This window comes from Corapipo altera, unplaced genomic scaffold, assembly GCF_003945725.1.
Source record: "Corapipo altera isolate COAL_440 unplaced genomic scaffold, ASM394572v1 301, whole genome shotgun sequence".
Lineage (NCBI taxonomy): Eukaryota > Metazoa > Chordata > Aves > Passeriformes > Pipridae > Corapipo > Corapipo altera.
Genome location: NW_020884926.1, coordinates 2,232,037 through 2,245,681, shown reverse-complemented (window position 1 = coordinate 2,245,681; position 13,645 = coordinate 2,232,037). Strand labels below are relative to the sequence as shown.

The 13,645-nt window shown below is 58.7% G+C and overlaps 1 protein-coding gene across 6 annotated transcripts in view; it reads left to right on the top strand.

The window, feature by feature from the left end:
• AGRN (agrin) overlaps positions 1-13,645 on the top strand; it is a 114,026-nt gene that overhangs the window by 88,500 nt on the left and 11,881 nt on the right. For 4 of the 6 annotated variants that reach the window (XM_027658182.1, XM_027658180.1, XM_027658178.1 and 1 more), the window contains 17 exons: positions 286-429; positions 536-660; positions 1,129-1,234; positions 1,464-1,847; positions 1,991-2,125; positions 3,472-3,599; positions 5,368-5,482; positions 5,795-5,914; positions 6,482-6,820; positions 8,604-8,796; positions 9,442-9,657; positions 10,330-10,559; positions 11,377-11,511; positions 11,664-11,760; positions 12,020-12,184; positions 12,286-12,397; positions 13,370-13,381. In XM_027658182.1, coding sequence (XP_027513983.1) covers positions 286-429; positions 536-660; positions 1,129-1,234; positions 1,464-1,847; positions 1,991-2,125; positions 3,472-3,599; positions 5,368-5,482; positions 5,795-5,914; positions 6,482-6,820; positions 8,604-8,796; positions 9,442-9,657; positions 10,330-10,559; positions 11,377-11,511; positions 11,664-11,760; positions 12,020-12,184; positions 12,286-12,397; positions 13,370-13,381 — 2,756 coding nt within the window. The remainder of the gene's footprint in view (positions 1-285; positions 430-535; positions 661-1,128; positions 1,235-1,463; positions 1,848-1,990; positions 2,126-3,471; positions 3,600-5,367; positions 5,483-5,794; positions 5,915-6,481; positions 6,821-8,603; positions 8,797-9,441; positions 9,658-10,329; positions 10,560-11,376; positions 11,512-11,663; positions 11,761-12,019; positions 12,185-12,285; positions 12,398-13,369; positions 13,382-13,645) is intronic. The other 2 variants (XM_027658179.1, XM_027658183.1) reach the window with 1 other exon arrangement.

Below are 13,645 nucleotides of genomic sequence, written 5' to 3'. Positions count from 1 at the left end.
TCACAAGCCAAGCAGTGACTGTTTATCCCACTGTAAGTCAGCTCCAGCAGCTGTTTGTCCTATCACAAGCCAAGCAGTGACTGTTTGTCCCGTTGTAAGTCACCTCCAGCAGCTGTTTGTCCTATCACAAGCCAAGCAGTGACTGTTTGTCCCACTGTAAGTCACCTCCAGCAGCTGTCCTGCAGAGCTGGGTGATGTGCCCCGTGCCAGAGGGACCCGGGTGAGGCTGCAGTGGGCTCCATGAACCCCCCAGCACAACAGTGTGGTTTTGCCCTTCTCTCCCAGCCTGTAACTGCGACCCCGTGGGGTCAGTGCGGGATGACTGCGAGCAGATGACGGGGCTGTGCTCCTGCAAGACTGGCATCACTGGCATGAAGTGCAACCAGTGCCCCAATGGCAGCAAACTGGGCATGACTGGCTGCGAGAAAGGTGAGGGGCACCAAGAAACGGGTCCCTGGCAGAGCTAAGATGCGCCAGGAAGGGAGGGATTTTGCTTTCTCTGTGCTCTGATCACCTCTTCTTCCTACCCCACCAGACCCCTCGGCCCCAAAATCCTGTGAGGAGATGAGCTGCGAGTTCGGGGCCTCGTGCGTGGAGGTCAACGGCTTTGCCCACTGCGAGTGCCCGTCCCCACTGTGCTCAGAGGCCAACATGACCAAGGTTTGGGGCACAGGCAGCCCGGGGGGGCTCAGGGGGGCGAGCAGGAACCTGTGGGGGTTCATCTGCATCGGGCAGCGCGGGGGTCTCGTGTCTCTTCACCCCACAAGAAGCAGGAGGGCAGGTTTGGTCCCTGCCTTGGTGCGTGGGAAAAGGGGGATGTGCAAGTGGTAGGTGGCTCCTAGCAGAGCTGGATGCTCTGTCCCTCACCTGATAACTCTGAGCTTGCTCTGCTTCTGACCTCCCACAGCCCACCTCGGGTCCCTCTGTGCAGACCATCCCCTCTGTGCCTCAGAGGGACTCCTTCCAAGTCCTTCCAGCCTTTAGAGCCCGCTTTATTTTGCTTGGAGAAGGACAGGGGGTGCAGCTCCCGTGTCCCCTCTGCCTCAGAATTCTCCCAGCATTTAGAGACGAGTTTCTTTTGCTTGGAGGAGGACAGAGGCACAGCTCATGTGTCCTCTCTGCCCCCAGGTGTGTGGCTCTGACGGTGTCACCTACGGGGACCAGTGCCAGCTGAGGACCATCGCCTGCAGGCAGGGCCAGGTCATCACGGTGAAGCACGTGGGGCAGTGCCACGGTGAGTGCCCGCTGCTCTGGGGGGCTGGGGCAATGCCAGCCTCGTGACCTGAGGTCTGGCTGCTTTCCTCTGCAGTGCCATGGCATTTCCTGACATTTCCTACCCAGGGCACGTACCCTGAGGGTTCCCAACCAGTGTCACGGGTTTGCAACCTGCTTCCCAGTGCCACCATCAGCCTTTCCTGGAAGGTGCCCCCCTCCTTACCCACCCTGTTTGCTGCTCCTTCCAGAGTCCATCACCCACACGAGCCACCCGTCGCCTCCCACGCCGCTGCCCACGCTGCCCTTGGACCGGCTCATCCTCCCCCCGCCCCTGCCCCTCACCACCCAGGCTCCAGAGCCCACCGAGGTGGCCACCAGCTCCCCGCCGCTGGAAGCCAAGCCCACGGAACGGGGTCACCCCACGACGAGGCGCGTCACGACGGCCAGGCCGGCCACGACGCCCTGGGCCACCCACGGCGGGCACAAGACCACGGTGCGGCCTCTCTCCACCGCCCCGGTGGTCCTGGCCACCCCCCAGCCTGCCTACGGGGAGTCGGGCAGCGCTGAGGGCAGTGGGGACCAGGAGATGGGTGCCAGCGGGGACCAGGAGTCCAGCGGGGCGGGCTCTGCCGGTGAGTGGGCGCTCCGGGCGCTCCGGGGCCGCTCATGGGTCCGGCCAAACCCTGTGTGTGTGAGCTGTGGCTCAGCCCCGTTCTCTGACGCAGAGGGGAGGTCTTACTGCTGCTGGTGAACGCTCCTCTTGGTGCCCCTGCAGGGGAAGAGGAGGTGGAGGAAGGCCAGGTGACGTCCACCCCGGCCGTGGAGAGGGCCACGTGTTACAACGCCCCGCTGGGATGCTGCTCCGACGGCAAGACCGCGGCTGCCGACGCCGAGGGCAGCAACTGCCCAGGTGAATTTGTCCCGGGGTTGGGTTCTGGGGGTCCCTGTGGGGGGTCAGGAGTCAGGCTGAGATGTGGGGTGCCACGGAGAGATGCCCAGCAGGGAGGGCAGCACGGCACTGTGCTTGCCCGGCTGGCAGCGAGGACAGTCCCGTGCCCTGTCCCGGTGCTGGTGTGTCCCTTGAAGGGGGTGTTCATGGGGATGTGCTGAACCACAGCAGCTGGCAGACACGGTGCCAACCTGCCACAGCCCCCAGCAGCCAGCCCTGGTACTCAGGTGGGCACTGCTGTTCACGTGGGCAGCCAGTTCTCTTCCCTCAGGTGACCACCTTCCTCCTTGACTGCTACAGCCTTAAAAATTTGACCAGTGCTTTGCCCAGGCTTCTGCCAAGCTCTCCACTGGCACTAGGGTGGAGGAGGGAACTGCTTGGATTCTCTGTGTTAGTGGCTGTAAAGGGAGCTGGGGCCAGGACCAGTTTGGTGCTGGGGCAGGCAGGAAGAGCAGCTTCACCCCCAGGGTCCCTGCTGGGCATCCTGGGGTCTCTGAGCTGCTTGACTGTTACAGTGGTTCCTAGGGGTGTGCTCTGCTCCAGCTGAAATCTCTCTTCCTGCTCACAGTCCCTTTCCACAATTTGAGGAAGCACAACCCCACCTCTGCTCTCTCAGAAAGTGTCCATCCTCCTTACCCTGAAAATCGGTGCTCTGGGGCCATGTCCCAGATATTTCTTCACTGAGGTCCTTCCCAAGTGCCTTTGTGGTTTCCAGCAGGACCCTCCCTTTTCCTCTGGACACCCCATTCCCCTTTCAACTCCCAACAGCTACAGGGACCCTCCTCTGTGGTAACGCACAGTGGGATCTCTCCATCCTCTGCATCCCACTGCTCCCCTGGAAGGGACCTGTCTCAGTTTCACTCGGGTTTGGCAGGGCTGGCCTGGAAGGCTCCGTCCTTCCTTCTCCCAGCACAGATCTTCTCCATGTCCAGAGCCCAGGTTTCTCCCTCCTGTGCCCTGTGCATGCCCGTGTCTGGTGCTGGAATGCTGACTGTCCTGCTAACGTGTCTCTCTTGTCACTCAGCTGGTGCAGGGGGGCTGCTCTCCGGGCCGGAGCTCAGAGGAACCCGTATGGTAAAAGCTGCCATCTCCAGCCTGGTCTTTGCCATCTGCTCCAGCACCCTGTGACACTAATCCTCCATGGCTCTCCCAGACCCATCCAGACTAACCCCAGCACTGGCACTACCCACACACTGCCATCCCCCTTCCCCAGGGACTTGGATGCTCTTGGCGGCTCTCGGCGTCACGCCTCCCCCCCTGCCCACCCAAACTAAAGGTGTTTGTCCTGTGTTCCCTCCCTGCCACAGCTACCAAAGTCTTCCAAGGAGTCCTCATCCTGGAGGAGGTGGAAGGCCAGGAGCTGTTCTACACCCCGGAGATGGCTGACCCCAAGTCAGAGCTCTTTGGGGAGACGGCCCGGAGCATCGAGAGCGCGGTGAGTTCCAGGGCAGGGATCTTCTGTCCTTGGCAAAAGAGGGGGCCCTGCCACACCGTGGAGTCACTGAGTCACAGAATCAGGGCTGGAAAAGCCCTCCAAGGTCATCAAGTCCATCATTAACCCAGCACTGTGTTCACCAGCAAACCATGTCCCGAAGTGCCACGTCCTTGTGTTTTTTGAACACTTCCAGGGATGGTGATTCCACCCCTGCACTGGGTAGCCTGTTCCACTGCTTGACAACCCTTTTGGTGAAGAAACTTTTTCCTAATATCCCATCTAAACCTCCTCTGGTGCAACTTGAGGCCATTTCCTTTCATCCTGTTACCTGGGGGAAGAGACCAACCCCCACCTGGCCACAACCTCCCTTTGTGCTGGGTCCAAAAATCCTTCTGGGTCCAAAATCCTTCTTCAGCTTGACCACAGTGGTGGGACTGTTCAGACAAGAGGTTCTGCCTTAACCCCTTGGATTTCCCAAAGTGTCCTTATCTCCAGGAAAAGCCCTGAGTCAAAAACACATCCAGAACCCCTTCACCCTGTGGTTCAGCTCCACAGCTTGGGAAGCTTCTTGTGTAAATCCAGCCTCCCACCCCTGAGGAGAACCCCCTGCATTGCCAGCTGCAGGAGTAGGTGGATTTTGGGTGGCAGTGTGTACATTTGGGGGTGCTGAGGCGGTGCTGGGCGAGGTAACAACGTTCTGCTGGAGCCTGCAGGGTGGCACAGCAAACACAAACCATCTTTGCGAGGACATCAACACATTCAGAGCGGGTTCCAAGCTGCACACAGAAAGCTGGCAAGCCCTCAGTGCAGTCACACCAGCAGATGTGTGCCTGGCACATGGACCAGATGGCTCCTGCAGTTCTGCAGCACAATACCAGTGTTTCCCAGTACAGCCCAGGATGGAAACGTGCACACAAAAGCTTCATTCACGGGTTCATCCATTAAGGGCATTTGCTGGTTTCTGTTTTCTCAGGCTGGCAACGTGAAACCGTGGCACAAAAGGCATCTGTGGCTGGGCTGAGAGCTCCTGCCACAGCCCTGTGCTGCAGAGACCTGTTCCCTGTGCAGCCTGCCTGGGGATGTGATGTGCTCCTTCACTCCTTTGCTCACTATTCCAAATTTAAAGGGGGAGACTGTACCATGGGACCATTTATCAGTTAATTACTGTCTTCTCTCTTTACCTGGAAGCCAGGGGAAGGAATTGGTGGACAGACCAGCCTGGACAGACAGCTGGCAGGGGTGTTACAGCCCTGACTTGCTGTGAGCCTTGCACTGCCACTGTCTCCTTCATGTGACTTCAGACAAATCCTGCAGTATCCAAGAGCCAAGTTTTAAAAGGCAGGCAGGTACTTAAAGATGCAGAATAGGGCTTTATGGGATTTTCCAAAGTGCCTAAGCAGGTTTACACAGCTTTAGAAGAGATCAGGAAGACTTAGATGCCACACAATAGAAAATCCCTGGATGAGCTGCACAAGGTGTCTCTGCTCTGGCTCTGTTCTGCTCCTCCTCACAGGTACCACGGTGTGTCCCACATTATTTATGGGTCCTGTCCTTACCTTAAAGAATAGGGACCATCTGGAATTGTCACCCAGCACAGCAGAGCCCTGTCCTCTGTGGGGTGTCTTGCAAAGGGTTGGATGCAAACCCCTGTGGGTTGAAACCAAGGAGACCGTCTGAGGCTCCAGATCTTTCCCTGGAAAGATCCATTCCCCAGGATCTCCCCGTTAACCAGGTTGTTCCCTTTTCTCCTCCACCTCCCACCGAGCAGCTGGACGAGCTTTTCCGCAGTTCTGACGTCAAGAAGGATTTCAAGAGCATCCGAGTGCGGGACCTGGGGCAGAGCAGCGCCGTCCGTGTCTTCGTGGAGTCCCACTTTGACCCAGGTAGGAGCATTCCCTGTGGCACCCCCACCTGCCCAGGGAGGCAGCAGGCATTCCCACCGGGAATGCCGACTGGAGAAACACATTTGTGGCAAGGAGAAGGAAAGAACCTTCCTAAAATTTGCCAGGGTCATGTCTTCTGCCCAGCAAAACCAACAGAGCTGGGAGGGGGTGAGCCCTAAGCTGGTGCCTGGAGGGCTGGAAGCGTTTTCCTTGGGAAAGGAGCAAATTTGGATGCTCTGTGGGAGAGGAGCTGCTGGGTGGGATTGTATCTTCACTGCTCCTTTTCTCCTTCCTCCTCCTGGCTGTGAGCAGCCACGTCCTACACTGCAGCTGATATCCAAGCGGCCCTGCTGAAGCAGATCAAAGCTTCCAAGAAGAAGACCATCCTGGTGAAGAAGCCCCAGCAGGAGCATGTCAAATTCATGGATTTTGGTGAGTCCCCTCTGTCTGTGGCCGGCCCCCCCCTCGCTTGGATTAGGCTTTCAGATGGGCAGGGTGGCTCTTCTGCTCTTGCCAGGGCTTTTTGTCTGTAGCAGTAACCCATCAAAAGCTCCCCCAGGCAGTGCCAGGGTGCAGAGGGTGGTGCAGAATCAGGGAATCATGGGATGTTTTGGAAGGGATCTTGAAGCTCATCTCATTCCACCTCCCCTGCCACGGTGGACCCAACCCCAAGGCTTGTCCAACCTGGCCTACAGCTTCTCTGGGCAACCTGTGCCAGGACCTCTGAGTAAAATCCGTGTGCCCAGGCTTGGTTTTCACTCAGGAGGTAGAATTGTCCCACTTTTTCATTGGCACATGGCAACTGCTGCACCGTGGGGAAGTGGCAGTGGAAAGGGAGCCTGTCCTGGTGCTCCTGAAGTGGTGGCCAGGCCTTGTCCATCCTGATAAACCCGGAACAGTGATTTTCCAGGGAAGACACGTGGCATGTGGGAGCGTGGCCTCCCCTGCTCCGGAGAGGGCTGCGAAGCACTAACTCCTCCCCGCCCTTTGCTCTTCCAGACTGGATCCCCAGGCTCTTCACCACCACCATCACCACCACCACGGCCACCACCATGGCCCCGGCCACCACCCGCAGGGCCACCACGGCCGCCGCCGTCACCACGGCCCGCGGGCAGCGCCCCGACGGCGCCGCCGGGAGCACCAGGAGGCCCAGCCCTCCCACCTTCCTGCCAGCTGCCAGCACCCGCAGGAAGCCCACCCGGCAGCCCCCTGTCACCAGGAGACCCCCCCGGCCCTGCGACTCCCACCCCTGCCTGCACGGGGGCACCTGCGAGGACGACGGCGAGGAGTTCACCTGCAGCTGCCCCGCGGGCAAGGGAGGGGCCGTCTGTGAGAAAAGTGAGTGCCCCACCCACCCACCACAGCATTGGTGCCAAAATTGGCAGAAATGAGGCTGCTCGGGGACAGTTTTGAGTCTTTAAGCAGCAAAGGTATTTGTTTTGAGCAACGTTGAGGGAGTGTAGCCAGCTCGTGCTGGACAAACTCTCTCTGAAGTTCTCAGTGAAAAGCCGGGTAATTTATACAGTTTTTATGAGTGATTACAACATCTATACATACATATTCATTTAATTTCACAATCTAATTATCATATTCATAATAGGCAGGGTCTAGGCAGAGCTTGAGATGGGGCTGTCCTTTTAGGGAGTCCTCTGGTGGTCTTTCCAGTCCTTCAGCCTCAAGAGGGTCCTCTTTGTCATGAGCTTTTCCTGACTATGTACTGGGAGCTTGTGAACCCCCCTCCGCTTCAGCTTGCTTATCTCCCTGGATGTCCATTCTGTCTAATTCATGACTGCTAAGTTGTCCTCTCTGTTATCTTTTCATTGGTGCAGAACATCTGTAGGCAGAGCTCTGGAGCAGGGTACCCCTTGTCCCTTTAACACTAATGTTTTATTGCTCAGAGCGAGGGTCTGTAACATCCCCTCAGAACAGAATTCCAGCATCTCAGAACTCTTGCTGGGTTTCAGCATCCCAGAGTGGGGTGGGGAGGGACCTCTGAGCTCACCCCCCACCATCCCAGGTTGCTCCAAGCCCCGTCCAACCTGGCCTGGAGCGGGAACGTCCCCCGTCGGGCGACTCCAGCGAACGCATTGGCTGGTGATGGAGGGATGGGGGGGACGTTCAAACCTGGCCCCGGAATTGGCACTGGCACTGCAGGGGCTGGTTTAATGGGCTGTAATCTCAGCTCTGCCACAGCAGGTTGTACATGTGCTATTCATTGTAAAAGGCTGCGAGGTGCCAGGAGTGATTTCCTCCTGGCTCCGCTCCTGATCCAGCAGTGCCCCGAAGCACCGGGGGACTGGGAGCTGCTGCTGTGTTAGCTCAGCTCGTGGCACTGCCCCTCACAGCTCCTGACTGCCAGTGTGACACAGCCAGGCACTGACCATCCTCTCCAGCCCCGGGGAGATGTGTTCTGATAATCCAGCCTCTATTTCCCAGTGCTTGGAGCAGCTTAACAAGCAGCTGGAGACTGGCAGCACGCTTACCCAGAGCTGCTGTTATTTACTGGGAGCCCCCACTGGCAGTTTGGGGTCATGCTGGGGACTCTGGGTGGCTGGGAGTGCTTATTCCTGAAAAGCTTTGTCCCTAAAGCCATAATCTGGAGCGCTCCAAGCTGTGGGTGTCCAGCCCTGTTCATTTTAATAGGGCTTGGCCTCTCAGATCCCTTGGAAAACCTCAGCCACGATGAACAAAAGCCTGGAGTGATGAATGTAAATCTGTCATGTGGGATTCTGGGAGGAGAGATAAAAATTATCTAAGGAGCAGGGAAGCTGAGTTACGAGGAGCTGTGTGTGCAGCAGAGCTCGGCTGATGGCACAGGGACATGGAAAGGACCAGCAGCACTGGTTTTTAACTGGGAGGAGCTGGTTGGGGGAGCAACACCCCAGATCTTTAAAGCCTGGGAGCAATCTTTGGGGGGAATGGCATCACAGGAGGGGTTTTGGGTACCAGTGTGAGTGTCTGGGAGGTGGTGACGGGGTGAGCGTGGGCTCAGAGGAGACAACCAGCTTCTCTCCGCCCTTTCCCAAGAGCTCCGTGTCCGGACAGGTCGAAAACATTCCTGGGCTCATGTCAGGCTCTGTGTCCTTCTGTCCCCTCTTCATTCCTCTCCTGGCTCTTGCAGCTATCAGGTACTTCATCCCCAGCTTCGGGGGCAAGTCCTACCTGGCGTTCAAGATGATGAAGGCGTATCACACGGTGCGCATCGCCCTGGAGTTCCGCACCCTGGAGCTCGGGGGGCTGCTGCTCTACAACGGCCAGAACCGGGGCAAGGACTTCATCTCCCTGGCCCTGGTGGGCGGCTTCGTGGAGCTCAGGTGAGTGCCCTCCCAGCCCCAGGTGGTGGGGAGGAAGGTGGGCTGCTCCAGCCAGAGCAGTGCTTGGAGAACCTCAGGAGGATGCAAGGCTTGGACTCGCGTTCTGAGAGACCCGGAATCAAAGAGATGAGGAGAGGAGAAGGGTTTTTTTTTTTTTTGGATGTGATAGGGAGCTCCTTCCCTCCCTCTGGCACTTTTCAGCAAAGTTAATTCAGTGATTTCAGTTTGAATTTTGAAAAGCTGGAAGGTGTGGGAGGTTGATTTTTTTTGGGGCGAGCGAGAGGTCTTTTTTTTCTTTTTTTTTTTCGTACCGAGAAAAGAAACACAGGTGGAAAAAAAAGGAAAGGGAGAAAGGCCTCAGAAATCTGAGCTTGAATGACTCTTTTTTTTCTTTTTTTTTTTTTTCCCCCATTCCAAAAGCCAAAGGGACAGATTTGGAATGAGGTGAGGTGGAGGAGATGAGTCCTCAGGCAGTCCTGATGCTCAGGGGGGGTGGGCTGAGTGTGCTCTGAGGGCAGCCTGGCACAGAGGTGGGCAGGGAGGGGGGGTCTCCCAAGTGCTCCCAGCTTCTCCCTGGGCAGATATCACCTTTCTGCAGGATGACACAAACACGGCCCTCTCCCCCACCCCTCTTTTCTCCTGCAGGTTCAACACGGGCTCTGGCACGGGCGTCATCACCAGCAAGGTCCGTGTGGAGCCTGGCAAGTGGCACCAGCTGGTGGTGAACAGGAACCGGCGCAGTGGGATGCTCTCCGTGGATGGGGAGCCCCACGTGAGCGGGGAGAGCCCCCCGGGCACCGACGGGCTCAACCTGGACACCGACCTGTTCATTGGGGGAGTGCCCGATGACCAGATGGCCGTGTGAGTGAGGGGCTGGGGGCTGTCCCCGGGTCACAGCACCTGCCACTGCTTCATGGGGGGTGGAGGGGCTTCTTAAGTGATCATCCGTCTGTGTTGGTGAGGCACCTCCAGGGCTGTGTCTGGTTTTGGGCCCCTCGCTGGAAGAGAGACATTGCGGGGCTGGAGTGAGTCCAGGGAAGGGAATGGAGCTGGGGAAGGGGCTGGAGTGTCCTGTGAGGAGCTGGGGGGGCTCAACCTGGAGAAAAGGAGGCTCAGGGGGGACCTTTTGGCTCTCTGCAACTCCCTGACAGGAGGGGGGAGGCGGGGGGGTGTCGGGCTCTGCTCCCAGGGCACAAAGGACAGGAGGAGAGGGAACAGCCTCGAGCTGCACCAGAGGAGATTCAGGTTGGACATCAGGAGGAATTTCTTCGCAGAAAAGGTGGTCAGGCATCGGAAGGGGCTGCCCAGGGGGGTGATGGAGTCCCCATCCCTGGAGGTGTCCTGGTCGTGGCCCTCAGTGCTCTGGGCTGGGGGACAAGGTGGGGATGATCAGGCACAGATTGGACTCGATGATCTCAGAGCTCTTTTCCAACCTAAACCATTCTGTGATCTGTGCCCTGTGGGGGAGCACGGCCTGACCCACGTGCTTGGAGTTACCAAAGGCCCCAGTGACCCCGTGCTCTGTCCCCTCAGGGTGGCAGATCACACCACGGCCACCACGGGGCTCAAGGGCTGCATCCGCCTCCTGGACGTGAACAACCAGATGTACGACCTGCGGGAGAAGGGCAGCGACGTCCTCTACGGCAGCGGGGTGGGCGAGTGTGGCAACGACCCCTGCCACCCCAACCCCTGCCACCACGGGGGCATCTGCCACGTCAAGGAGGCAGAGATGTTCCACTGCGAGTGCCTCCACACCTACACCGGTACGGGGAGGGGGCTGCAGGCTCCTCGTCCTGCTGGGTGGTCCTGTGGGATCCCAGAGCCTCTGGGATCATCAGAATAGGGAGGGGGCTGCAGGCAGGGCAGGGCTAGGCTCCTAATCCTGCTGGATGGTTCTGTGGGATCCCAGAGCCTATGGGATCATCAGAGTAGGGAGGGGGCTGCAGGCAGGATGTGACTGGGCTTCTCATCCTGCTGGATGGTCCTGAGCAATCCTAGAGCCTCTGGGATCATCACAGTGGGGAGGGAGCTGTAGGCAGGACAGGGCTGGGCTCCTAATCCTGCAGGGTGATCCTGTGGGATCCCGGAGCCTCTGAAGTCATCAGAGTAGGGAGGGGGCTGCAGGCAGGGCAGGGCTGGGCTCCTTATCCTTGTGGGATCCCAGAGCCTCTGGGATCATCAGAGTGGGGAGGGGGCTGCAGGCAGGGCATGACTGGACTTCTCATCCTGCCGGGTAGTCCTTTGGGATCCCAGAGCCTGTGGGATCAGCACAGTGGGGAGGGGAGTGTCAGCAGTGGGACAGAGGGAGAAGTGGAGGATGAAGCCTCCTGCAGTGAGGTCAGTAGGTCTGGGATATATCCCTGTTCACATGCACAGAAGGGCCAGGACCTGTTGGTTCTCGTGCACATCCCCTCGCATTTTAGGGGCGTAGCCAGCCAAGGGCATCACCTGCCAGCTGTGGGGGCTTCCTGGGTCGTGGGAGCCCAGCCCGAGCCAGAGGCTGGGGGGGATCAGGGGGCAGCAGGGACGTTGGGCTGTCGGTCTGTGGCGTGGGGGTGACGCTGCCTGTCCTGCCCGCAGGGCCCACGTGTGCCGACGAGAGGAACCCCTGTGAGCCCTCACCCTGCCACGTCTCTGCCACCTGCCTGGTGCTGCCCGAGGGGGGTGCCCTGTGTGCCTGCCCCATGGGCCGGGAAGGAGACTTCTGCGAGCGAGGTGGGAGCCGGCGGAGGAGCGGGGCTGGGGGCAGGGGGTGGATGGAGCTCAACGTGCCCGGCCCGGGCGGTGGCCTCGCCCACTGTGGCTCTGGGGCACTGGCTGAAGCTGCTCTGCCTCCTCTCCCTCACCATCCCCTCGTTTGTGCCCAGTGACAGAGCAGGACCACACCATGCCCTTCCTCCCGGAGTTCAATGGCTTCTCCTACCTGGAGCTGAACGGGCTGCAGACCTTCGTTCCTGACCTGCAGTAAGTGCCAGGGGACGGGATGGGGGCCTGTGAGGGCATCACCTGCCTGGTGGGTAAAGAAACACCACAGAGCAGCATCCTGAGCACGGCAGGTGTGCCTCTCACCCACCCAGGGTGCCTTGCAGGGGTGGCATCTCTCTGCCCATCCCGTAGCCCTGGGCAGGCAGAGTTATTCCAAGGGCTCAGTGCGTGGGGGTGGAGGAAGAGAGCGCGAGGGGCTGCTGGGTTGGAGGGTTATCCATAACCCTTCTCTCCTCAGGGAGAAAATGTCCATGGAAGTTGTGTTCCTGGCCAAGAACCCCAGTGGAATGATCTTCTACAACGGCCAGAAGACAGATGGCAAGGGGGACTTTGTGTCCCTGGCCTTGCACGACGGGTACCTGGAGTACAGATACGACCTGGGCAAGGGGGCAGCCGTGCTCAGGTGAGGGGGCCCAGCCCGGGCTGCTCAGGGGAGGTTTCTCAGCGCTCTGCTGATGGCAGAGCTCTCACCTGTGTGTCTTCTCCCCCCTTCTCGCCACCCAGGAGCAAGGAGCCGGTTCCCCTCAACACCTGGACGAGTGTCCTGCTGGAGAGGAACGGGCGCAAGGGGGTCATGAGGATCAACAACGGCGAGAGGGTGATGGGGGAGTCACCGGTGAGTTGGTGGCTCAGGAGGGGCTCTCTGGGCTTCCAGCCCTGCTCCTGTCACGTGTGGAACGAGCTGAGGATTCCCCAGGCTCCTGGGCTTTTTTAATCCCTGTGGCACACACGGCTTCAGGGGTGGAGGAGGAGCGGGCAGGCCCTGGGGAGGGGAGGATGCTGCAGGCAGAGCGTGCCTGTCTCCCTGCACACCTCTCCCAGCCCTTGCTGCCTCCCTGTGCCCTGCACACAGGGCTGCAGAGCCCCTGCCAGGTTTCAGGAATGCCTTTGAGCCCCCTCACACACATCCACCTTCCCACTCTTTATTTCAGATCCTCGACTGTCCCTGGATCGGGGCAGGTACATGAGGCACCTGTGCTACCAGTGACTTTGAGCCTGTGCCCTCCATGGTGGGGGCTCAAGAGCCCCCCCAGCACAGAGAGCTCAGCCAGGAGGAGGTCACGGAGCAGGGAAAGCCCCTTGGCACTGCTGCTGCTGAATCCATCAGTGCCTCCTCTTTGTTTCCCAGCTGGCAGCTTCCCCCTCCAACTTCTCCCCATCCCCTGTCCCTCTGCACTTCTGTCTGCAGACCCCTGGGGTTCCTTTAACCCCCCCCTTTCCAGCTGGGGAGCTGATACTGCAGGAAAAGCCCTGATTGCTGCTGAACCCATCTGTAAGATCCACCTAGAAGTGCAGCACCAGGATTACACAGCATTCCTGGAAAAGAAGAGATTTCTTCCTCCCCTCGCTCTGCTCTTCTCAAGCTTCTCTCCCAGCACAGCTCACCCCTGGGTGGCAGGGACCCTCCTGTCACCTTCTGCAACCCCCCTTCCCCTCCCTGGCTACCCCAGCACTGGTGGCAGCGGGGGTCTTGTGGCCCTGCATGTTGCAATGTCACCCACTGATCTCCCTTTCTCTCTCTCTCTTTTTCTCTCTCCCTTTGATTTCCATTTGTATTTTTCCCTCCCCTGCTGTCTCTGGATCCCAGAAATCCCGTAAGGTAAAGATAAGTATGAACCACCACACACCTCCATCTCATCTGCCATTGGCACCTCCATCCAGATCCCAGTGTTTCACCCACTCCCCCTCCCATCTGACCGAGCAGCTTTAGGATCTCTAGATTAGAGACACTTGTTTCCTCTTCCATCATTCATCCCCAGCCAGTTGTTGCATTTTGTTCTGGAAGCATTTCAATTAATCTGATCATTTTTTTAACTCCACGAAGCATTAGCTAGTGATCCATATAACCCCATCTCTGCTGTGC